We start from the raw sequence: 25,816 nt of genomic DNA on the forward strand, positions 1-25,816 counted from the left end.
CAGTTGTGGACATGATGCGTTTGAAGTATCTTTTTCAGATCCAAAGGTAAATGCCCAGGTAGTTGGGACATGGAGGGATGGCTGGGCTATGGGTTCTCTAAGAACTGAGAATCAGCAGTATGGAGACAGTAGGAGCCAAGAAGTGAATGAGATCACCCAGGAAGCAAGAACAGACATAGAAAGAGGAACATCAAGCAACGCCCCCCACACACACACACACAAAAGACTGCAGTGGAATCTGGAGAAGCAGCACCCAGAGAAGGGGAGGTATAGGTAATAAAAGAAACAGGCAAATAAAATGGGAAGTGTACCAAGAAAAGGAGAACTGCCAGAGAAGGTAGTCAGGAGTATCAAATGCCACAGAGGCTGAAGCCAACCAAGTGGTCTATGGCTCTGGTTGAAGCTTTTCCTAACCGGAGCCAAAGAAGCAGAAGAACGTGCTGCAGTTGGAGGCAGGGGAGGCAGGGGCCATCTTTTGTAAGATCCTTGGGCAAATCTCCAGGACTGACCCCAGAGGGACACATAGCGGTGACGCCACGCAGGTGGTGTGTGGCCCGTCTCTACGATGCAAGAAACCAACATGATCAAGACCTCAGCCTCTGAAGATGGTCACTTTGAGTCAAAAACCAACTTGCCTGGGAAAGTCACTTAACCTATTTGGCCTCGGTTTTCTCACCATAAAACGGGGGGCGGGAGGGGGAGGACAACAATACCTACCTCAGCGGGTCGGGGTGGGAATAAACTATTTCATGTATTTTTTATAAGTGCTAACAACACCGGCAGGCACAGAACCAACGCTCGTAAGTATTCCCTATAATTCTCACTGTGCTAACTACCTCGGCAGGTTATAATTCTCACTGTGCTAACTACCTCGGCAGGTTCCGAGGCACCCGGGGCGCGCCTGAAAGGGCTGAGGCGGACGAGACTCTGGGGTAAGACCCGAACAACCTCTACATAGGTTCGAGGGCCCTCCAGGGGAGTCCTGCGAGCCTCAGTACATAGCTTGGTGGCTGGAGCCTGGCTATCTCTAGGTACGTCCCCTGGCCAGCGCCGAGGTCCCGCAGCACGTCTCGAGGGGACCTCGCTTCGACTATGACGGCGCCCCTATTCTCCTTTTCTCTTTGGTTCCCCCTGGCCGGACGCGGAGACCCCTAGACTACCAACACAGCCACGCCGCCTTCCCGCGCTCGTCCCGGTACCAACTGAGGCTGCGCGGGCCTTGAAGGGCGGGAGCCACAGACCCCACGCGCGTGCGCCCTCTGCTGGCGCCCAACGGTCTTCCCGGCGCGCTTGCGTACGCGCCACAGACCCCGCCCCCGGGTTGAGGGAGCGCGGAGCCGTTGGCCAAGCTCCCCGCCCTCCCCCTCCCATCGGGGGGCGGGGCCGCCCCAGAGTGGAGGGCAGAAGGAGGGGACACGGGCTGCCACGCCTCTGCCCTGTCCCCATTTGAAGCCCCTCGACTCCTCACCGCTGGCCAATCGCAGTCCGCCCTGTCCTGAGCGCCGGCCAATGAGCGGCACGCTCGGGCCGCTTCCGGCTCTGTGCCCAGCTCGCCCCTTCCCCACGTCTTCCCGAGACAGGCGGGGCGCGGGGGCGGGCGTCGGCCGCGGTGACGCGCGTCGGGCCGGGAGCCAATGGGGAGGTGGGATCGGCGCTGATGGACGGGCCCAGGGGCCAGTGGCGAGGCGCTGGCAGCACTTCCCGTCGGGGAGAGAGTGTAATATGGCGAAGACCTACGATTACCTGTTCAAGCTGCTGCTGATCGGGGACTCGGGGGTGGGGAAGACCTGTGTCCTGTTCCGCTTCTCCGAGGACGCCTTCAACTCCACTTTCATCTCCACCATAGGTAGCAGGGCTGGGGAGCGGCCGGGGGCGCGGGAGGCCCGGGCCGGGCGCGCCCCTGAGGGGCTGGGGCTGAGGGAGCGGCCGGGCCGGATGGGGAAAAGAGCAGAGGGTCGAGGGAACTGGAGGGGAAAAGAGCAGTCGCCTGCACCGCCGTTTGGCGGTTCCCGGGTCATGGGCGGGGTGGGCACCAGGTGCCCATTTCGCAGATGGGGAGACTGAGGCACCAACCCTCAGCCTGCTCAAGGAGTGTATGGCTTGGACGAGGTCTTGGCGCCCGTCATTTTGTTCTGTCCTCGCAGCATACCTTGAAGCAGTTCTTTGGGGTCCTTGTCTTACAGAAGTGGAAACTGAGGCACGGAGAGTTGTCCGTGGGGAAAGGACAGTGACAAGTGACATCTGATCTTACTGAGCATTTACTGTGTGCCAGGCGCTTTATGTGCATTACCACACTTTCCAGTCCTCTGTGTCAGGTGCTGTTATGAGTTCGTTTCACAGTGGAGGAATTTGAGGCTCAGGGAGGATACTGGACTTGCCCAAGGTCACTCGATCTACAGGTGGCAAGGATGGTATTTGTACCTGGGTGTGTCTGACCCAAAACTCAAGGCTCAACCATCCCAGAGAGATGTGAGCACAGCTGATCCACTTTGAAGCCAGGACTCCAACGCAGACCTCTCCTGCTCTTTCCTCTGGAATGTTCAGGGGTTGAGCCCCTCTCCCTGACCCTGTTTCCCCCATGAATGAATTTCTTCTGGAAGGAATGGTGAGAGGGAGTCCAGACACTTCCCCTGCACGGACTTCCATCTCACTCGAGGGTGACAGAAATGGCGAGTGACAGCCGCCTGCCCTGGGACCTGTCATCCGGAGGAGATGCCAGATAAAAGCTTCAGTGAGAAACCAAAATCAGCGGCTGCCACAGACAGCCCTGACTTCCCTATCGCTAGGCCCAGGACACCGGTTGTCACTTTGCAGAACAGCCTTTCCTGCAGGGCCAGCCCACATTGTGGTTGAGCAGAATTGGCTTGTCGCTTCCCGGTTCTGACATACACAAAAGTGGAGCAGACTTCTTCCCACACCACAAAAACAGCCATTGCCCACATGAAGAGTTTGACCTGGAAGTAACACCCATCAAGCAGAGTGGCCTGTAAGCTACGCAGTCTTGCTCTGGAGTGGGGAAGCAGGAGAATGGTCCCCAAGCCCAGGAACTGGAAAAAACCTGGAGAAAGGGCTTTGCTTTACCCCTGTGTACCTTATCTTCCTAAACCCCACAATTAGCTGCTGATTCCATCCTTGCCGTCCTCCAAGAGCTGCACTTTGGAAGACACTTAGCTGCCAGATGTAAAGAGAATTGGACTGGAAATGATCGTGCCTGGGTTCCAGCTGCTGTTTGCCCTTAAACAAGCACTTCGCCTCTCTGAGCCCTGTTTCTTCAGCTTAGGAGTGGTGTTCTTTGCTTTGGCTATCGCCTGGGTTGTGGAGGATCAGAACTGTACAATGAATAGGGGGTTGTCACCGCTGCTAGAGACCATGGAGAGGAAGCAGAATGTCTCTTGTAGTGACCGCATCCTTCCCCTAGGCACATGTCTTTCTGATTCCTCCCCTTCCCTAACTCCAAGGTCAAACTTTGGGATAGCCCATGCGTCCCCACCAATCAGGAAGTGATACTAACTCCTGGTAGACTGTGGCTTGCTCTCAACCCAGACCTCAGTTTCCCAGAGTCAGAACGTTCCCAGTGAGATCAATTCAGGGGTTGAGTGGTTTGTCTGTTTTTTAATTCTTGACCAGGAAACCCAGTCTAGTCCTTTAGGGCTCTGAGGAGGCCAGCCTCCACTTGCAGATGAGGACATAACTTGGGCAAGGTCGTCTAAGGAGGTGGGCGTGGCACTCGAACCCAGGTTCCCTCCCTTGACCCCGGGATTCTCATTACATTTGTAGCCTTCCTGCAGGCCTCTGTCTTCTAGGAAAGTTTAATTCCCCCTGGCCTTGAAGTTATGGCCTCATGACTAAGGCCTCGTAAAGTTTACACTTCCTAATTAAATTTGGTGTGTTAATAAAACCCAGGAGGAAGATAGAACAGAGTGATGCTTTGGGTTCTGTGGACTGAACAGTGCTTCTTGATTTCATAGGTCCTGTGCATCTGTGAGAGGAGCGGGGTATGTTTTAGGAAGAGTGAACACTGGGTGGCTTAGTCCTGAAATACATTCTGATGCATAGAGGTGATTCTGTATTGGCACTGAGTGTATCTCTGTATTTTCTGTATAGATCAGGGATTAAGTGGCTGTTCACTGTCTGCCCAGGTTACATTTTGCCGAAGCCTATTCTCATAGGCTCCATCAATCAGTCATTTGTGGTGTGAACTTGGCCCCGTGGCTCCTGGAATTGGCTCTCCCCAGCCTGGCTCAGCCCCCAGCTCCTCCTCAGGGCCCCATTCATTCATTCCTTCAGAGAAGTGGTTGATGTACATGAAAGTGCTTACTTGGTAAACTGTGCGGCACCACGTAGATCCCGTTGCGCTTTATGTTTTCATCCAGCCATCTTTCCCCGGTGCCTGCTGTGCACCAGGCATCCGCCTCAGTGCGGGGGCTGCAGAGATGACTGGGATGAATCAGAGGGAAGCAGAAATGTAACAAAGCCTGTAGTCAGAGTGTCTGTGCGGGACGAGGTGATCGGCTTCTAGTAAATACGTACTCAGGCCCTGCCATGCATTCATGGAGATGCAGCCATGAATAAGACGTGTGAGTCCCTGCCCTCCTGGAGCTTATGTTCTAGGAGACAAAACTCAAATACAGGCTTATATTCCCTGTGGTCCCCAGGACAGCTCCTGAGGTGGGCAGGGATGGAATTAGCATCCCCATGCCGTGTTCTGAGGGGGTCAGGCCAGGCCTCAGTCTCAAGGCTCCACAGGCGGAGATTTAGAACCAACTCCTGGGGGCAAAGGCTGGATTTGGCTGTTACCCCTCCACGCAGGCCATTCCAACTGGCAAGTTTTGCTCCCATGTGCATGGAGCAAATGAGTAAATATACGACGTCAGGGATAGTGCGTGAAGAAGATGCAGCAGGTGAGGGGAGCGAGGATGGTTAGGAAGGCTCCCCTGAGGAGGTGACTTGAACAGAGACCTGAGTGAAGGGAGAGGGGAGCCAGATGGCCATGGAATGAAAGAACATTCCAGGAGGGGAAGGAGCAAGCGTAAAAGCCTGAGGCTGGAACACGCTTGGGCATTGTGGCCGGAGAGGAGGGCAAGAGCCATGGATGCTGAGGTGACCAGGTTAGGAGCACTCAGGCAACTGTTTTCACTTTATTCTGGGGCCCAGGAGGCGGTGGAAAGGTTTTTAACCGTTAAACGGTTTTATTGTCGGGAATTCCCAGGTGCCTTGTGGTTAGGATTCCGGGCTTTCACTGCTGTGGCCCAGGTTCAATCCCTGGTTGGGGAACTAAGATCCCACGAGCCACGTGGCGCAGCCAAAAAAAAATGACAGAAAAACCCCCAAAGCAGTTTTATTGACGTATAATTCAACTCACCCGTTTAAAGGGTACAAGTCAGTGGCTTCAGGTATATTCACAGAGCTGTGCAACCGTCACCACAGTCAGTTCTAGAGCATTTTCATTATGACAAAAAGACACTCCACACCCCTTGGTCAATCTCATTAATCTCCTCACATCCACGCCCCAGCAACCACTAACCTCTTTTCTGTCTCTGGATTTGCCATTCTGGATATTTCTTATGAACAGAATTACATACTGTGTGACCTTTCACGTCTGGCTTCTCTCTCACTCAGCGTGATGTTTTCAAGATTCATCCACGTTGTCGCATATGTCGATGCTTCATCCCTTTTTATGGCTGAGTAATATTCCACTGTAGGGAAAGACCACGTTTTGTTTATTCATTCACCTGTTGGTGAACACACTGGAAGGTTTGGAGCAGAGCTTAGCTTGGTGACATGGTTGAGTGTGTGTTTTGGAAGCTGGGGAGGGGATTGAGGGGACAACGGTGGGAGCCTGGAGAGCAGCCGAGGAGGCTGAGAGCACCCTGGCCCTGGGGAAAGGGGACTAAAGCCAGAGGGCGGGAAAGAAGGAGGGCAGGGTCAGGAAGGCTTCTTGGGAGGTGACCTTCCAGCAGGTCTTAAAGGAGGAGAAGTTTGCCAGGCTGACAGGCGGGCAGGGTAGGGACCACCCACAGAGAAGGAACAGCACGTGTAAATGCTAGAGGCCCACCTGCATCAGGTACATCTCGGGGCCCAGCGTCCCGTGTGCTTGGAAGGCTGGGTGCATGTGGCTGGAAGCGTGGGGCTCTGGCCCGAAAAGGGCTGTGGAGCCTGCTTCACGAGGCTGCCTCCCGGGAAAGGGAGGAGAACACAGCTTTGGCACCTGAGCTACCTGGGTTTGCCCGCCAGCTCTGCCCCTCACCAGCTTCACTCTGAGCAGCTCCTTTCTGCCCTCTGAGCCTCAGCCTCCCCTTCTGTGAGAGGAGAAAGTTCGCCGGGTGCCTCCAGATTCGTTTGCGGGATTCAGAGATTCCCACGTGCCCGGCAGGTGCTCCAGAAACCATGGCAGCTGTTACCTGCACAGGTTGTCAGCATCCGTCCTAGACACAGCTTGGGAAATGGACTGACACTGATGTGCACTTCTTTTTTCCTTTTCTTTTCTTTCAGGAATTGACTTTAAAATTAGGACCATAGAGCTCGATGGCAAGAGAATTAAACTACAGATATGGTAAGAGTCGTTTCCTTCATTAGCCCCTCACCCAGCGAGTGCTTTGAGCCCAAAGCCCCTGGTGCCCCGTACCCTTCCCTATGACCACGGCCTCCATCTCTCTGTGCCCAGCCCGGACACATCGGGCATTCTTCAGAGGCCCCAGGAACGGTGCTCTGCTTTCTGCTGGGGCTTAGAGTCTGTGTCAGCCCCTTCTGAGGACACAGCTACCAGTCCCAGTTCTGATGTGGGCACAGTCTGGGCCTGGGCTTCAGAGCCACCTGTTCCCATTGAACTTGGAGAGAGCCCTCCTGGTGGTGGTGAAGGCTGCCAGGATAGCAAGATAGCACAGCCCGGCATTTCCTTCTAAGCCTGTCAGCTCGCTGAAGAAGGCCTGACATCGCTTCCTCTTTTGTCTCCTGGGGACGCCCAGGCCTCACTTCCTAATACAGAGACCTGAAATCCCAGAACTGAAAATAAGCTGAGGCCAGGCCCAGCAGTGAGACCTGTTTCTGTTCTGCTCACCTGGGGCTGACTTCCCATGCTACATAAAATCAGGGAATTTGTGAGTCCCCGTCACGGATGGTGACTCTGGTCTGCAGCCCACTGCGCTAGGAAGGCTGGGCTCAGATGGTCAGAGGGTAGGAGAGTCCTACCCTGCAGCCACATCACTTGCAGGGAAGCACGAACCCTGAGCAAAAGAGAGAGAAGTCACATTTGGGAGAGTGGCTCAGTCGTTCCGGTCCAGGCACATGCCTGCGGGTGGGAGGGCTGCCGTGAGATGGACTGTGAAGCCTCCCTCCCAGCGGCTTGTCTCCCCAACTCAAGTCTCAGAGCCTGGACACAGCCCCGCCTGCCCAGCAGGTCCCCTTGACTTCAGTTGTATCCGCCTCTGAACCTGGCTTCAGAATCGAAATCTGGGTGTGGCCCAACCAATCATACTGAGCTCCGGCGGCAGCAGCCAGTCTCTGGCCGCCTCGTAAGTTACAGGGCCGTAGAAGTTCCTCTATTTACAACACGTTGGCTCCCCAGCAGTCTCAGTGCCCAAGTCCAAAGTGACACCATACCAGCAAGCAGAAGTTTTTATTTCTTTTCCTCCTGTCCTCGTGCTTCTGCTCTTAGCAGTCGCAGTGGGGTTAATGACTCTCTTAAAATTCTTCTAGAACAGTCATAAAGTAACTGATCATAACCGCTAACATCACCTGCTATTGGCGGCAGAAAGTCAACTTAGCCCCAAATAAGGTGTGTCTGTACAGTCCAGACGTGCAGAGCCCTGCAAAGGGGGAGGTGCAGGGTCAGAGGAGGAGCCCTGGGCCCAGAGACAGAAGACGTGGTCTTGCCCTGGCTCTGCCACTGACTAGTTGTCACCTTTAAACCAAACACTGAATACCCTCCATGCCAAGAGCTGGGCTAGGCATGGGTGCGTGTTACCCAGGTATCTCCACCGTACCCACGAGGAAGGACTTTCCCCCGACCTCCACCAGGATGGCGAGTGTGGAAGTGCTTCCTAAGCCCCGCTGAGCTCGACCAGCTCAGCCCACCAGCAAGGGCTGTGTTCCCGTGCCATGTGACCAGCCTCTTCCACATACAAGGCTCCAGATTTTCACAAATAATAACATCCAACCTTGGCTCTTCTGTGGCCCAGAAACTCTGGGGAAAATCCCCAGGACGACAAGATGTAGCAGAGGAGTCACTGCCACATCCCCAGCCAGGAGACATCAGACACCTGCCGAAGCCAGTTTCCTTCTCTGTAATAATGGGGGGCTGCCTCACAGCGGGATGATAAATCAGGAGATGACCCGTGAGAAAGCTGGGCGTCCATACTGGGTAAATGCCCCTCATTCTCACTGTGACGATTGTTCTCTTTCTGTGTCGCTAATATCCCTTTTTCTCCTCATCGTTAGGGACACAGCTGGTCAGGAACGGTTTCGGACGATCACAACGGCCTACTACAGAGGCGCCATGGTATGGATTATTTTGGCGCGGGGGGGTTGTCTTTTTTTTTTTTTACGTCAAAATGAACATCAGTGCCTTAGATACCAAAATCTGGATGTTTCTGAGGAGCCCGTGCTCTGGCTTCTCAGGGGTCCTTGGTCCCAGGTTAGTTTTAGGAAAAGGCTGTGTGCCCCACCTCTGCCCCCTCGTCCTCCATACCTCCCCTTCTGGCTCCAGAAACAATGCAGGGTTCAAGGAAACCTAATTCTCCGGGAATGAAGAAAGACACAGGAAGCCGGTTCTTCCAGGTGAGGTCAGAGAAATCAGAGCCAGCATGCCCCAACACTTCAGAGCGCTCACGTGGCCCGTGTCAGCCTCTGTGGAACTTGCTACTGAAAACATAAAGATCATCCAGGAGCTGACTTGCTAAGGGCTGTTGGCTGTTAACATCTGTTGCCTGCCCCTGAGGTGGGGTCATGTGATAGGAAGACTCATTCATCATCCCTCAAATTATTTTTTTTTATAAATTTATTTATTTAATTAATTTATTTATTTTTGGCTATGTTGGATCTTTGTTGCTGCGCATGGGCTTTCTCTAGTTGTGGCGAGCAGGGGCTACTCTTTGTTGTGGTATGCAGGCTTCTCACTGTGGTGGCTTCTCTTGCTGAGCACAGGCTCTAGGTGCGCGGGCTTCAGTAGTTGTGGCTCATGGGCTCAGTAGTTGTGGCTCTTGGGCTCTAGAGCGCAGGCTCAGTAGTTGTGGCACACAGGCTTAGTTGCTCCGCAACATGTGGGATCTTCCCAGACCGGAGCATGAACCCGTGTCCCCTGCATCGGCAGGCGGACTCTCAACCACTGCGCCACCAGGGAAGCCCATCCCTCAAATATTTCTACCGAGCACCTTCTCCGGGCCAGGCCAGAACTAGATGCAGAGGGCAACCTGGATTGGGCCAGGGTCCTGTCCTCGAGAGCCCTGAGCTGGTCATGCGCCTGCAAGGGGTAGACAGAGCAGGGTGCTTGGGGGCCGTGGGGAGTGGGAGGCAGATCCTCAGGACCTTGTTCAGCCCCCTGGGTCACGCTCTGAGCTTGGTCTCCTTACTTGGAAAGTGGAACAGAGAACAGGAGTATGCTCCAGGCAGCTGTGAGGATAGATGCCCAGCTCCCCATTTCCAGCTCCCACTGCACTCCATCCTTTCCATGATGCACCCCATCAATCAGCTATAGACCCGTTTCCTCTACTAGGCCATGAGCTCCAGGAGGGCTGGGCCACCTCTTGGTCCCTGCCACATGCACGGTGCCTGGGGCCATGCTGAATATGCGGTAGGAGCTCAGGAAATACTGATGGACAGCAGAAATGAATAGAGGCATTAAGTATTTAGAGCATCCCGCACAGCATCTGAACATAATAGAAACTCAATCATGTGGGTTGCAACCTTAGTGCTCCTCATTAAAATTAATTTACTAATTTTCCCCTCACCTTGCTTTGCTCTGGTGGGGCGGGGGCCTTGGGGCACTGGGGTCCTGGGGGAGCTTCTGCTGTATGGCCTCAGGTAGGCCCCATCCCTCTCTGGGTTGAAATAGCACCCCCTGCCCCATTCACCAAGCCCTTCCCTCCAGCAGGCAGTGGCCCCAGGTCTTGGCCATAAAGCCCTGAGTGTGGGTGCCATATCATCCCCATTTTACAGATGAGGAGGCTGAGGCTTGGCACCATTCCAGGCCCTGCTTAAATTCACACAGAGGGTAAATGTCTGGGCTGGTAGTGGCTGGCCCTTTCCAGCCCCCACATCTCAGCCAGACCCTGACGAGGCTGGACTGAGCCATCTGTAAGACCTTGTCCAGCCCCAAGATGATTGTATCCTCCTAGACCTGCGCTAACCTGCACAGAAGCCTCTGGCTGTGTGTGGCTATTTGAATCTAAACCAGTAAAAGTAGGACACTCAGCCCCCCGGCCGCACTGGCTGCATTTCAGGTACCCCGGAGCCATGTGCAGCCAGTGGAGACCATATAGGACAGCACAGAGAACATTGGCAATGTTGCAGCCCCGTCATCATCTTCGTCCTTGTGGCAGTGGACCCTTGGGTCCCAGATTTGGGGAGCATCGGGTATCTGGTGTCTTGTTGTGAGCTTGCAAACAGATATGGGGAGCTGTGCCCAGACTGGGGCCAGGAAAATGGTCACTTGGAGCCCCGAGGGGAGCTTCACGGAGAACCTGGAATAGGGTGACACTGTTTTCCAGGGACTTCTGCTCTTTCCTGATAGAGAGCTCTGTTCACTGCCCCCGACACCGCATAGGTAAAAATCTGGGACCTTGGAATCTTGCATACCTGGTGCCAGCCTAGTGGCGGTGGTGGCAGAATCCTGGGCCATCAAAAGGGCCGGTCCCTGGATAAAGGGGCAAAAAGCCCTCAGAGCCCTGTGGCATTTCTTGCCCCTGACAGTGGGAGGCCAGCTGCTGCGCAGAGGCCCCAGTGATGCTCGACTCACAGAGTCCATCCACCAGTGTCTTTATTCACTCTGGCTTTGGCTGGAGCATGTCACACATCACGGCCACTAAAACTCCTCCAGGTCCTCCCGTCAGCAGTCTCTATTCAGTCTCCCCAAGAGACCACTGAATGAGGGTTCCCAGATGGCATTTTTGAGGGGTTGTGGCTGTAGCAGGCTCTAAGGCCGCTGTGCATATCCCCAAGGTCACAGCGGGGATTTGGAATTACAGCGACTCGCTTGCGCTGTCTGTGTGGTTTTGTCACACACCCTCGCCCCTGCGGTTATCTGCCCAGCACACAGGGCCCGGGTTCTTACTCTGCAAATTCAGGCAGCCTCAGAGACGTCTTGGCCAGCACCAGAGCTTGTGGATGGAGGGCTAGGCCCTTGGAGCGGGTAGAGTGAAGGAATGGAGTGAGCCGGGCCTGGGCAGGACAGCTGGGACCTTGGAACCCCGGGGCTGAGCCGCACCGGGGCTGGCGATAGTATTGCTGCAGGCTGGCTCACCACGCGTGCCCTGCGAGGATGTCCAGGGCAACACGGGGACTGTCGCAGGGTGACCCTGAGCGTTGCTTGATCCTGATGAGGACCCAGGGAGATTCCTAACGGGAGCCAGTGTCATCAGCTCCTTTAGAGCTGGGCTAGAATCTTAAAGGTCACCTCTTTCTGCACCTCAGTTTCCCCTTTTATCAAGTGGGGATATTTGCCTTTCTCCTCGGCAGTGGCGAGATTGTGGGCTCAAGCAGAGACGGGTTCACTTTGCAGCTATTTCAGAACCCATGGACCGTCTCCCAGCTGCTCACGCATTGGTTATGGAATCACAGAGGCCTCAGCATTGCCTGCCCCAGTGCTTGAAGCCAGCCCCGACTCCGATGGGGTTGTTGGAAGGCACATGGGCATTAGGGTCTGTCCCCCCGGGCTTAGACCCCAGTTGTGTCCTTTACTCTCTGTCGTGTGACTGGGGACGGGGACCTAGCCCCCCACCCCCCAGCCTCAGGTTCCCCATTTTCACAGTGCAGACAGTGGGACCACCCGACCCAAGCCTGTGAGACTCAGGGAGACCCAGTTGCAGTACCTGGCTCATGGTAGGCACCAGATGAGGGGTGAAGCTGGGGTGACCAGTGGAGGCGGCCCTGGCTGAGCCCAGGAGATGACTCAGGGCAGGGTGGGGGGCGAGTGAGGGTGTGGAAGAGGCTGAGCATAGCCAAGGGTTGGCAAGAGGGGGAGCCCGGTGGGCATCAGGGCCATGGAATATAGCCTGCAGAGCAGGGGGCTGCAGGATGCGAGGCTGAGAGGTTGGCCACTGGGACCTCGCTGGCTGCTGAGACACACGGGCCGTACTTACCCTGCCAGTAGTGGGGAAACAGCAGGGCTCCTTTGTAAGCACAGGTATGGTAGGGTCTGGTCTGCGGCGTGAAGGGTCACATCAGTGGCTGAGGAGCCTGGGACACCAGAGAGAGGCTAGTGGTGGAGCCCAGCAGAAGGAAGGGCCCCGGGGATGGTGTCCTGTCAGGGTCCCTGCTGAACACCTTGCTGGGCCCTCCCCCTCAGAGGGCTCGCGGCTTGTCCAGAGCGTGTGTCTCTGTCTCTGCTTATTAGGGCATCATGCTGGTCTATGACATCACCAACGAGAAGTCCTTCGACAACATCCGGAACTGGATTCGGAACATTGAGGAGGTAAGGCTTGGGGACCCCTCCCATGTACAGGAACCTCCCACGCATCCTCTCCTCAGCCCTCACCCCGGAGCTTCCTGGTTTACACATGAGATCACTGAGCCCAGAGGCACCTAGAAGTAACTCGCTGGGAACAGAGTCAGGGAGACGGGAACCCACGCAGTCAACCCTGGAGAACACGCTGGCCCGGCCTCATCACAGAGCAACCCTGAGAGCCCATTTCCCCAGCCGGGCTGTCGGGTTTGGGCAACATCGAGGTGAAGGAAGAAGGATATCCAGTCACTGTGAGCATTTGGTGCTTTCTAGAGAAGGAAGGTCCTAGAGTCGGCATGACCTTTGTATCTGGTGGGTGTGGTGAGGGCATGTGTCAGGTTGGACTTTGAACTGCAGCAGAGCAGGGTTTGAGCTGGTATGAGCTCTCTGTGCCCATGCTCAGGCCAGCAGCGGCAGCTGCCTGTGGAAGGAGACCTTGAACCCTGAGGGAAGAGAAGGCGGCCAGCGCCGCCTCCCTGTCCCAAAGCCAGTGTCGTCACCTCCCCGCTCTCTACAGAGCTTACCCTCACCCTCAGAGCCTCCCTGGACAAGGTGCTTGTGGCTTGTGATGACTCACCAGGTGGGGTTCGGGTCTGAGAAGGTCACATCACAGCCAGCACCTGTGAGCAGTTGCACTGGGCCATCTCCCGATGACCCCGTTATTTCCTGGCAGGAGGCTGCACCTGGCCTGAGGAGGGGGTCCTCACACTGGCTTCTGTTCCGGCCGGTAGGCGAGAGAGCTTTCCAGTTAGTAGAAAGTTAGGGAGCAGAGAGGAGCGCGTTTCCCTGAGACCAGATCTGAGCTGCAGCAAGAAGGGCCTTTCTGATGGTCCAGTCCTTCAGGAAGCAAGGCCCACTGGGTTGGAATGTGGGGGCAGGTTGGAGGAAGGGACCGTTTTCAGGCGTGAAGGCAGAGTTAAGGGAACGCCAGGGGATGGCAAAGCACAAAGGGCTGGTGGCGGCCGAGGTCTGCGCCCACCCCCGGCACAGCCTGTTTCTGGAGCCCAGAACAGGGGCGCTGGAGCAGGGCAGAAGGTCCCAGGACAGCAGCTGGGGTCTCCAGCAGAGGAGCCGGGGAAGGAGGGAGGCGAGCAGAGGTCAATACCCCAGCCCCACTTGCCTCCCATAGGCCAGACCTGGCCGGGAGTCCGAGGACAGCCATGGTAGCCTAGTTGGCGTGGCCCATAGAGAAGCTGTCCTTGGCAGCCAGAAGGCGTGCGCTTGGTCAGGGTAGCAGCCAGAACCCTGAACTCTGTCCTGGCACTGGCTCAGTGACATAGGACAGGCCTCTCAGCCTCTCTGAGCTTCAGTTTGTCGTCTGTGCAGGGTGTGCCTAGCAGTCTTGACACCATCACTCTGATCTTGGGGGGTGGGCTACCAGTTGGTTGGTAGTCCGGTCTGACCTTACCTCTCACCTCCACCATCTGCCCCTCCCCTCCAGCACGCCTCTGCAGATGTCGAAAAGATGATACTTGGGAACAAGTGCGACGTGAACGACAAGAGACAAGTTTCCAAGGAACGGGGAGAAAAGGTAGGCATGGTGGCCGGCTTGGGCCTGGCACTGCCAGACACCTCAGGGCAGAGGGACCTCAGCGTCTGGGGTTCACTGCATGGAGGCCAGCCCTGCCCTGCCCCAGAGGGCCCCCCGATTGCTCACTGATGGTGAGGCTGGGCTTTTGGGGAGACTCCCTTAACAATCTTTTTGAGCATAAGATGACCCATCTCCTGGGATGCAGGGCTTGACTGGGCATGCAGATGAGTCGGTTGTCCAAGTGGGGCACATGCCATGGGAAGCGAAGGTGGAAAGCACACGCCCAGCCGGGTTCAGGCTAAAGACTGAAAGCAGCGAGGGCTTCTGGGTGTGCTCTGCTTACTTCCGCACAGCGTCTCGTGGGACCCGTCGAGGCCACAGCGGGCGGAGAACAGAGCCATGGTTTGAGCCAGGCCCTCCTCCACCCTCCTGCCACGGACATTCACCACCTGCTCTCCACTGGTGGCTTGAGGGAGCAGGCCCCACTCTGTCTGTCTGTCTCGGCCCCCCTCAGGGCGCTGTGCAGAGGTCTGGGTACCTGGTGGCTGATGTTGCATGTTTATCTCCCTCCCTCGCAGCTGGCCCTGGACTATGGAATCAAGTTTATGGAGACCAGCGCAAAGGCCAACATCAACGTGGAGAACGTGAGTCCCGGGCCCACAGCGCCGGCCCATTAGGGCTAAGGATCGGGCCGCACCCTCCAGGGAGGCTCTGTCACAGGGACTGGTCACAGCTTCGGCTGCCTCTTGGACAGACGGCTGAGAGGCACTTCTTGGGCAGCACCGTGTGCCAGGCCTCTTGCAAGGCCCAGGGGGCCTGGGGGAACCGCCCCCATGTCCTGACATCAGCAGGTGCCAGCCCCAGCTGGGCACCTAGGACATGATCTCACTGGCTCTCACGCAGCCCTGGGGAGCAGGCGCAGTTTTGCAGGTGGGGAAACCGAGGCTCAGAGAGTCTCTGCGCTGGCTGGCGCCCAGGCCTGCCTCCGGGTTTGTGCTTTCGTTCACACCACCCGCACAGACAGGGTCACGAGCCCATACAGAGTAGGGCACCCTGACCAAGCCTTGGCCCAGGCCTCCTCCTACTGTCCACCAGCAGTGCCAGCCCTGCAGCTCACCTGCCTTCTCCTCCTTACCGCCACTCCCGTGATCTTTCCAAAATGGATCTTCCACGCCACTCCCAACCTCAGCCCCTGCGCGAGGCACAGAAGGCCCTCGCTAGCTGGCCCCAGCCAGTGTGTGCCGCCCACAGCTCAGGCCTCGCCCACCACTCTCCGTCCCTGGCCGCCTGTGCCTCACCTTCCTCCAGGCCTTTGCCACAGTCCCTACACCCCCACCTTCCCATCAGGGACCAGCCCGTGTGGCCCCTTCCCGAGGAGGCCTCTGCCGTTCCCCAGGCCCTGAGGCCCCCTTTAGGCGTCCGCAGCACCCCAAGGTACCCTCCGCGACAGAACTTTCCACGTCACCTGGGTGTTTGCTGAGACTCTGCTTCTTGCCGAACCAGGAGCCCCTCGACTGCAAGTGCTGAGGCCAGCTCATCTCTGTATGAGGCCCGGAGTAGGGTTGGTGCCAGAGTGGGGTTTATAAGTGTTGTCCAGGTGGGGGAAGGGAAGAAACGGTCAGGAGCCTGTGACAGAGGCAGCAGCCTGGGGTCAGGCCTTCGCCAACCCTTGAAAGATGAACCTTTCACCCTACCTACCAGGCCTTCTTACTGGGCGAGGACCCAGAATGAAGCTCGTTTGGCCAAGGAGCCACTTGTCTTTCTGCCCTGCCCCTGACTGTTAGAAGCGTGGCAAAGTGGGCAGATAGAGCACAGGGGTCAGGGATGGAGAGCTCAATCAGTCAGTTAGCCACTGAGTGCCTTGAGACAAGTCACTTGGGCACCCCCTCTCCAAGCCTCAGCTTCCTCTCTGACCAGCCAAGGGTGATCCCACCTTTCAGAGTCATTGGTTTAGGGGAAGTGGTCCAGGTGGGTGGGGGTATCCCTGTAGGGGCAGGAGATGGGACTGAACAGGTGAGACCCATGCCCAGGTCTCTGTCCTAACACTGTTCCCCACACTGGCCCTGCTGTTGAGCCGCACCCTCTGTGTGGCAGTGTCTAGGAACCAGCAGGCCCCCCACCTGCTTCCCATTCCTGGGCTACTAACTACGTGCTTATTCCACAGGCATTTTTCACTCTCGCCAGAGACATCAAAGCAAAAATGGATAAAAAATTGGTGAGTGTGTGTCCTCCCCGGATCCCCACATGCACCCCTGTTGGAGCTGGCTGGCATCGCTCTCAGTGGTGTGATGCACCCCCAGGCAGATCCTGCTTCTTAGGGCCCAGGTGCACCTAGTAGGGCATCTCTAGGAAGGGGGGTAGAGTTATCGGGTGTGGTGGGGCCATCCACCCTGAACATGCCTCTCAACTACATCTTTCCTCCGTGGCCCAGAGCTGCTCAGTACCAGGCGCTGCTCACTAAGCACACAAGCTAGCTGGGGACACCGGACCCTTTCCGTCCCTCTTGGGAGCCAAGCATGCACGAAGGTAGAGGGCCTCCTGCAGGAAAGCCCCCCAGGCAGGCCCAGAACCACGGTCCACCCCGTAACAAGGCCCCCAAGCCGGGCTCGTGTCTGACAGCTGCCGGCTTTCCATCCTGATGAGTCCAGCAGGTCGATAGCCTTTTTCTTCCTTCCAGCCCGAAATTCTGCAGGTTGTGACAACCTTCAGTGGGTGCCGGGGCCCTGAGGCCTCCAGGAGGTCCTGCCTGAATCCCTCCGCATCCACCCTTTCATTCCTTTCTAGCTTTTCTGTTTACCACATGAGCAGTTTCACAGTCCCCAGCATTCAGCATAACTAGTGCTTTCTTGGTAGGGTCTGAACGCTGAACTATATTTTGGGCATGTTAGCGGCTAAACGCTGTCGTGAGTCTTACTCCAAAGCCTCTGTTCCAGTGACCACTCTTCCCGCCAAGTGATGCTCCCTGTTGTCTGATACGAGAGCATAAAGCACTCTATTTGTGACCTGTTCTATGTCTGTGCATATAGGACTGCTCACACCATACAAAACGCCATTCAGGTAGTTCACATCTGACTTAAAATGAGTGTCATTTTCATAATTCTAAGATGCTGTGGATTGAATTGCAAGGCACACAATCAATTTAGTAGCAGCTGCTTAGCCAGAACAGAGGAGTCTGTGTGAAACCACTGTGCTTGTAGGAAGCTTTTCTTACAGTTGTGATTTTCTCAGAATTCTGTGTAAAACCACTGTGCTTGTAGAAAGCTTTTCTTACAGTTGTGATTTTCTCAGAATTCTGTGTAAAACCACTGTGCTTGTAGAAAGCTTTTCTTACAGTTGTGATTTTCTCAGAATTCTGTGTAAAACCACTGTGCTTGTAGAAGCTTTTCTTACAGTTGTGATTTTCTCAGAATTCTGTGTAAAACCACTGTGCTTGTAGAAAGCTTTTCTTACAATTGTGATTTTCTTAGAATTCTTTCCTCTTCAATATAACAGTAAAATTTTGATTTTTAACGATCCTGCTGACTCACTCATGCCCGCCGGGAGTTACACGGAGCCTCACGGCAACACTTTGCCTGTGTTATTGATACCGGCCTGTTGATGGCCTCCAGAACGTGCCGTATCCTTCCAAGGCATAGATTGTGATGTTCACCATAATCCTTGCAGTTTCTCTTTTTTTCTTAACTAAGTTGCAAATCACCAACAGTTAAATTCTGTTCATTTCCTACCACCTTTGTTTATGTTCAGAGTTGCAACCCCACATCACTTCTATCAGGCGTCTTTTTTTTTTTTTTAATGTAATTGACATAGGACATTGTGTAAATTTGGCACCGTGTAGGCATTCAGCAGTTACTGTTGAATAAATCCAGGTTTTATCTGAGAGCTGAAAGATGAGAAGGAATTAGTCAAAGAAACAGGGCTGAACCTTTCCAAACATGGTGATGTGAGAGAAAATAGGATTTCAGTTCCCAGGGTAGGCAGGGATCAGAACAGAGGCTTCAGATGCCAGGCGACAGCACTGATGGATTTTCAACAGGGCTTGAGTTTAGGGCTTACCTCACCTGCAGCAGGGTGGAGGGTGAACTGTGGGGAAAGGTGGGGAGCCAGAGCCTTGGCACAGGGGCAGGGAGACCAGCCGGGTGAGTGAGTGGCACTGGGACCTTGAACCCAGCCACTCCAAATCCCAGGAGAGAGTACCTTTCTGCTGCCCTCAGCTGCCTCACTGATAGGTGCTCAGTACAGATGGGTAGATGGATGGGAAGGAGGCAGGGGTGGGTGAATGGAAAGAAGGAAATAGGGAAAGAAGAGAGTGAGATGGGTAAATAAGTGGTTGGAAAGATGTTGAGAGGGTGAATGGAAAGGGGTGGTTAGGTACGTGAATGAGTGATTAAAGGTATGAATTGTTGGAAGGAGTGATGGGTAGTAGATAAAAAGCAGATCTATGGGTTTGTGAAAGATGAATCGTTAGTTGGAGGGAACAGTTGGATGAATGGGTGGATGGTTGGTTGGAAGGGGATGGATGGGTGATGGATGGGAGGGGATGGATGGATGGTTGGAAGGTGACAGATGGATACATAGGCTGGCGGTTGGTTGGTTAGTTCATTAGTTGACTGGCTGGTTGGTTAAGAGACATAGAGCTCACGTTGCTCAGCCGTAACCTCAGAAAACCTCTTGTGATTTCAGGAAGGCAACAGCCCCCAGGGGAGCAACCAGGGAGTCAAAATCACACCGGACCAGCAGAAGAGGAGCAGCTTTTTCCGATGTGTTCTTCTGTGAGGAACGCCGCCTTACCCTGAGCCTCGCTCAGCCGAGCTGACTGTGCCTGTCCTGAGTGAGCCCCTCACTCAGCCGGGGCCCTCCCCCCTCACCACTCCCCGCCACGCCGCGGCCCCCGGGCCCGTGGCCACCGGAACACAATCGAGAAATTGTTTATTTTGGTAACTGATCTTTTTCAACTCTGGAGATGGAAGAAGTTAAGAATCTGCTACCTTTCCTGCGACATCCACTGAACGGGTCCACGCACCGTGTAAAGCTAGAGAGAGAGGTGGAGCCGCGGCACGGCCGTCAGTAGCAGCCCACACGGCAGGCCTCCATCTCTGGGCCTCGACATAGCTAGAGCCCCGCCGGAAAGCCCGTGCATGTCCCCCGCGGCAGAAGCGAGGCCCCCAAAGGCCAGTGATAGCTCCAGGGGAGCCCGTCTCTGCACCCTGAGCGAGGCAACTCACATCAGGCCCGGGAAGTGTCTGCCCAACAAATCCAACACCCGCTTTCACCTCTTCTCTCAGTTTTTGGACAAGTGACAGAAACCGTTCTCTACTCCCCGCCCCCCCCCCCCGGCTCCACCCCTTCACCCCCATGTTAACTGTCAAACCAAAGGGAAGCACAAATTAAGGAAATCTGAGGAAAGAAGCATAGAGTGGCCTTTCCTGTTTACAGCCAGGTTTGGTCCCGTGGTCCAGCCAGGCCTTGGGCATGGCCAGTAGGTCCCTCCACAGTCCCCACCTGAGCACTGAGGGGTCTCCGTGCGTGCCACGGTGACCCCAAAATGCAGTCACATACGGCCCACCCTCGATCGGGGCACCTACTCCTCTTCGTCCTCCCGCTGTCTCCAAATCGGACGTTCTTTTCTAGAGATTTTTATTTTTCCAGATCTGTAGTGTCAGGAGGTGATTCTCTCCTTGATTTCCATCAGCAGACCCAGGTGATCGGGAACACACGCATTCCCCGCCCCGCAACCTCTCGGACGTGGCTGAGTGTGGGGTGGCCTGCGGGGCCCGACTGCAGAGCAGTCTGGGTGGGTTTTTAACTGCCATTGCTCAGTTCTGTTTTGACATCTCTACCGTCCCATAGACTGCGGTCGGGACCAGGTAACCAGGCCAGGGGGGTGTCACCAGGGAGCCTTTCCTTTTCTTTTTTTTTGAATTAAAACCAACATACCAGCAATTGTCTGCTCTCCCCTTGGTATCTCTTAACATGCTCTGTTTACATCGATAAATGCACTTAAGGAAAACAAATTAAAGCTCATTTTAAAGTTAACGGATTTTTACGTCCACATTCTCTGTAGGTACACAGATGTGGCCAGATGTTGGGTTCACAGGATGCCTGCTATTTAAAACACAGCCCAGGTCAGCAGGGGCCTCAGGTCTGGACAAGATCAAAGTAGAGGTGGCAGGTTACCCCAAGCTGGAGGAGAAGGTCACCCCAAGCTCTGAGGAGGTGACGCATTATCAAAAGACTGACGGGGGAGAATAAGCTTCCCAACCTGCCCCCTTCCCCAAACACACGCAGCACAGAAAAGCAAGGAGGTGTCCCTCCCTGCAGCACCACTTCATACACCACACCCCCTGCTTAACCCGCTCGGTCCACCTCAGTCCCCGTCATGCCACCGAGTTTCTCTCGTCTTGGTCCCTACTGCACCCATTTTGCCAAGTTGAGTGATCCACTCTGAGCGCCCCCCTCACCTCTCAGGAAGTCTCCTCCCCATGGTCCTGCTTCAGACCCACGGCACAACCAGGGGCTGAGCCTCAGTTGGGCATGATCATAGTTCCCACCTCATAGGATGGCTATGAAGCTCCCGTGAGGGCGCATCCCAAGCTAACTGCTATCACATTGTGTCATCATATTCATATCCATCATCATTAGCATCATTATTCGTCTTGTGCCCCAAGAGAAAAGCTCACCTCTCTTTTCACACCTTGTCTCTAATGGGGAACAAGTCATCCAAGTAGCTTACAGCTTTGAGCTGTAAGTATTTGCCCCATAATGCCCTAAAATTCCACCAGTGGCCCCCCGCAACCAGGTCAGGTGGCATCCTTGAACTCCTCAGTCCGACCTTGTACCAGCCTCTTGCTCAGAGAGTCATTACTATTCCTTGTGTCTGAAGACTTTGAGGGGGTGGCAGGTGGGGAAGCAGCTCCTCAGCTACCATCCTCTTGTACCGAGACAGATGACACATCGGCTCTTTTTCTAATTACAGCTTTATTGAGATGTAATTCACACACCATACAGTTCACCCACGGAAGTGTGCGATTCAGTAGTCTTTACTGTGTTCACAGCATTGTGCGACCATCACCAGAGTCCGTTTTAGAACATTTTTATCACTCAGTACCCATTAGCGGTCACTCCCCATTCTCCCTCCCTCAGTCCCTGGCAACCACTAATCTACTCTCTGTCTATGGGTTTGCCTGTTCTGGATGTTCCGTATAAATAGAATCGCACGCGATGTGGCCTTTTGCATCTGGCCTCTTTCACTCAGCATGAAGTTTTTGAGATCAGTCATGAGCTTCATCCCTTTTATGACTGCTTAGTATTCCACTGTGTGGATGGACCACATCTTTTATGCGTTCATCCGCTGATGGATGTTTGGGTTGTCTCCACCTTTTGGACACTTTGCCTATTGTCTGTTTCTCAAGTGTGCCAAGTTTGTTCCTATCCCAGGGCCTTTGCCCCTGCTGTCTCCTCTTCTGCCAGCCTCTCCTGCATGTGGACTTCTGTGGCATCAGTCTCCCCGTGGAGTATGAGCTCCAGCATGACACGGACAGGGCCTGTTTTGTCTTCTGCTTCATCCCCGGCATCTAACATGGTGCCCACACTTGGGGCTCAGTCAGTTTTTGTGGAATGAATGAATAGAATGGAGGCATCGGAGAATGAGAGAACTGTGAAATTGCGTAAAGCCCAGAGTTGACAGAGTCTAAGGGCTTCCCCACCCCTGACATCGACAGCCCCAGCATATCCCTGGGCGGAGACACCACTGTGGCCTCCTACCCCGAGAGCCACCCCACATAGGGGCCATTGAATGTCCCAGTCACCAACTGGGGCCTCCAGTGAGAAGCCCAGACCTGACGTTGGAAGGGTAAGGGGCTGACTTCAGAGGGGCAGGGGCCTTGGAGTCTCCCAGCCCCACCATCTCCCTGCTGGTCCCCTTCTGGAATGTTCCTCTGAGGGCCCTGTTCAAAGACTGTTGGCCACCAAGAGATGGGGGATGATTCAGTTGTGACAGTCTCAGGGGAGGACATTAGTTTGGGAAAGACCACATCCCCCCTAGGCAGGTCAGGCTAATCAGGGTGGTGCCCTCTGTGGTTGGACCTCAGGGGGACATGCTGGAAGTGAACTGAAACACCCCATGTTTCTGGAGACTGCACTCTATGTAAAGGAGATCCCCGATGGCCAGACTTTCTAAGTGACAAGGGTCTCTTGGACAATTCTGATCCCCTGCCCAAAGAATTGCTCTTCTCCTCGAGGTTGGGACCTTGTCCATTGGGCCGTGGAAGGCATGGAGGATCAGAGAGGTGAAATGTGTTGCCCAAGGCAGCCCAGCTTGTGAGATCAGGAGGCCAAACTTGCATCTACCCCAGCCAGGCACAAAGGCATCAGCTTAAGTCACAGGGAAGAGTCCTGATATTTCTCTTAACTGAGCCCCATGCTGCATGCTTGAAGGTTGTCTTGCCTAATCGTCGTCACGTGACTAAGGAGAGCTATCTTCGTGCCCACTTCACAGATGAGGAAACTGAGGCCCAGAAGAGTTTGAGTGACTCACCCAAAGCCGCACAGCGAGTAAGTGAGAAACCAGGTTCCATGTGTCTCCTGTTTGAGCCTTACTGACCCACAGGCTCCAGAGAAGGCCAGCACCACCACCCCCAACCCCCGTCAACAACCCCAGGAGCAGGGGATGGTGATGACATCCATCTTGAGCCTGCAATGGGGGGGCTATCTATACCAGCTGCACCAGGGTGATAGGTCCACAGGGAGGCCCCCAGCTCAGCCACAGGATCTGGGCCGTTTCTCTCTGAAAAAGGAGGAGGAAGTGGTTTTGCCTGTGTGCCGGGGACGGGTGAGGCAGCCAGCGCGCATCTGGGGCTAGCTGATGTGTTAGGCAGGGGTTCCCACACTCAGGGCCCACAATGTGTATAGGGGCCCCCAAAATGTTTTAGTGTTTTAAAATCAGGAGAAAAAAATGGATACAATAATAATGAATATATAAAATAAATCCAGCCCAGGATACGTTAGTCTTGATATCAAGGAGTTTATAAAAAATAATTTTAAATGGGTGTGTTCTTTTTTTTGTTTGTTTTCTTACAGAGGAGGTCATAATGTAGCCCTGTGGCACGCAGTGAGGCCTCAGCCTGTCCAGGCTCAATCCTGCCTCAGGGATTTTGCTTGTGCTGTTCCCTCCCCCTAGAGCACTCTTTCTGTGCAACAACCCGGCAATCAAGTTGACTCCTACCTGCCCCCCTAGCAAGCCCTTTCCTCCAGATCAGTTAGGCCCCCCTCTGCGGGGTTCTTGCAACTCCAGTTCCCCCTTCCTGACAGGCTGTCCACTGTGAAACAATGACATTAATCATTTCTCACTTCTCTTCGTTTCTCACCAGGTTATAGATGCTGGGAGGGCAGGACCTATGCCTGTCTTGGGGTCACCTCTTTTGTTCCCTGAGGATCTGGCACACAGTAGGTGCTCAATAAAGGCTTGTCGAGGTCTGGATGGAGCAAGGGTGTCTATCCACCTGCATGCAGCTCAGCAGCTCCGTCAGACTGCAGATGGGGCGGGGGGGTGGGGGGGGACAGCAGTGTCCTAGTCCCCGCCCAGAGCTCACCTACTTAAGGAAACAGGAACCACTTGGGGCAACGCCCCACCCCGCTGACGTGCAGTCCCTGAACAGAAACCCAGGCTCCTGCAGGTGCCGGGGCACAGCCAGAGTGAGGGCCTCGGGCCCCCCCACAGGGTTCTCCCAGGTACGTGCCTATTTCTGTACCCACCCCATGCTGAGACCGGGGCCCCAAGACCCTGAGCTTCATCTCCACCCTTGAGAAGATAGCACATGGGGGCCAGGCTGGGCCTGAAGGAGGGACAGGGCTGGTGGGGTCCAGAGAGGCAGGAGGAATTTTCTGGGGGCACCGGTAGGTGACCATTGGAAAATAGAGCTGGAATTAGGGAAAGAACGTTCCTGGCAGGGGCACAGCATGGGCAAAGACGTGGAGAGGAGAGACAGCTTGATCAGTATGGGGTAGAGTAAGGATGTGGGGATGAAGGGGTGAGGGAGGCCTCAATGCCAGGGTCATAAGCTTAAAACAGTATGACTTCATTCATCAACCAACAGCCCTGCACCCTCCTCTGTGCCCACCCAGTGCCAGGTGATGCTGGGGACCAAGAAAAATCCAAAAGAACCTAGCCCTGGACCCAGTCCTCAAGAGCTCCTAAAATGGGGGAGACAGAGCCAGACAGAGACACTCCAGCTCCATGAGGCAAGGCTAGACCAGAATGGTGGGGAAGGTGAGGGACAGAGAGGGATGCCCAGGGCTTTGTCTTAGAGAAGAGGCAAGAAAGCTGCCTGGAGGGGGGATATTTTTGCTGACTCTTGAAGGATAAGTAAGAGTTCTTCCTGGTAGAAAAAAAGAACAAGCTTGTAAACATTACCTCATGCTAGGTCACTACTGGATTCATGAATGTTCATTATATACATACAGTGCTTACTGCTGTGCCAACTGTACCCTCTCAGGTAATTACCATCATTAACCCCAAATTGCAGATGAAAATTCAGGCACAGAGAGGTTAAGTGACTTGCTCAAGGTCACACAGCAGCTAAGTGAGGGAGCTGGGGTTTGAACCCAGGTTGCCTGGCTCTGATTGGGCTCAACTGATTTGTCACGCTGCTTCATTTAACATTTTTTAATGGATCTATTTAATTTCACTTGCCGCAGAATTCCTTTGGGTCCTTCCCCAGAGGGTGTGCTTGGTGTCTGTCTTCTGGCAGGAGAAAGTCAATATTGACTGGGTTGATAAACACATCCCCTCCCTGTGGAAACAGCTTGGTAACAAAGACCTTCTGAGATATTGAAAAGTTAGACCAGTGGGTGGGAGGAGAAGGGGCGAGCTGCAGTTTGGGGACAGAATTAAGGGTAAAAGTGAGGGGTCATGTGTAGACAACCCAGCAGGGCACAACCCTTTTGCTGGTTTTTCGCTGACTTAATACTGTTCTGCAAATCGCTGCTGTTTTCTTTCTGTTTTCCAGCTCTGTTTTCTCTGTCTTGGCTCACGAAGTCCTGTGGTACCTGAGCTTAAAACTGCTGAGAAAGAGTGTGAATTAGCCATGCACCTGACAAGTTATAGGTGTGCCATCTGTAGCCACCACTTATGGTGACGATGGTGGCAGAAGCAACTGTTTGGGGCCACATCTCTGTAGTGTTTAATGAAACCATGGCAACCTTTTATGGCACCCACTGTGTACCTGCTGTTTCATTCATTCACTTATCATTTTGCCATCTCCACGTCCCTCCCAGGACAGTGATAGTTACTTAATATTTAAATAAACTCAGTTCTTAAATACATATATTTTTAAAAGGGACTTTCTAATACTTGTAGTAACGACATAATAAGAATAAAAGGAAAAGGAAAAATCCTTGGGGGGGCGGGCGCGGTTTGGGACAAGTCGATGAGTGAATGTGCATAAAGTGCCAGCACATAGTAGGTGCTCAAGAAACTCAAGCCGACTTCAATCCTGTTGTTCTGTCCAGCCTGGAGGACTTCTTAAAGGAGGAAACACCATGAGCTGCGTGAATAGAGCAAAGTTGCGAGGTGGTCCAGGCTTGACTCTCTTTCCTCCCTCCCATTCCCAGGTCACCCCTCACCCCTGGAAGCC

The 25,816-nt window shown here is 54.5% G+C and overlaps 1 protein-coding gene across 1 annotated transcript; it reads left to right on the forward strand.

Moving 5' to 3' along the window:
- Nucleotides 1-1,703: 1,703 nt before the first annotated feature.
- On the forward strand, nucleotides 1,704-19,848 carry RAB8A (RAB8A, member RAS oncogene family). Its single transcript, XM_065873392.1, has 8 exons — nucleotides 1,704-1,846; nucleotides 6,493-6,553; nucleotides 8,437-8,497; nucleotides 12,548-12,625; nucleotides 14,097-14,186; nucleotides 14,765-14,830; nucleotides 16,351-16,401; nucleotides 18,867-19,848. Exons 1-8 carry the CDS (start codon nucleotides 1,723-1,725, stop codon nucleotides 18,957-18,959), a joined length of 624 nt encoding a protein of 207 aa, XP_065729464.1. The 5' UTR covers nucleotides 1,704-1,722; the 3' UTR covers nucleotides 18,960-19,848.
- Nucleotides 19,849-25,816: the final 5,968 nt, after the last annotated feature.

This window comes from Phocoena phocoena, chromosome 3, assembly GCF_963924675.1.
Source record: "Phocoena phocoena chromosome 3, mPhoPho1.1, whole genome shotgun sequence".
NCBI classification, from domain to species: domain Eukaryota; kingdom Metazoa; phylum Chordata; class Mammalia; order Artiodactyla; family Phocoenidae; genus Phocoena; species Phocoena phocoena.

Excerpts from the sequence above, each read along its gene's own strand:
- RAB8A (XM_065873392.1), top strand. The coding sequence starts at position 1,723 with ATGGCGAAGACCTACGATTACCTGTTCAAGCTGCTGCTGATCGGGGAC. Across the intron at positions 12,626-14,096 it reads GGATTCGGAACATTGAGGAG|CACGCCTCTGCAGATGTCGA; the intron begins GTAAGGCTTGGG and ends CCTCCCCTCCAG. Across the intron at positions 16,402-18,866 it reads CAAAAATGGATAAAAAATTG|GAAGGCAACAGCCCCCAGGG; the intron begins GTGAGTGTGTGT and ends TTGTGATTTCAG.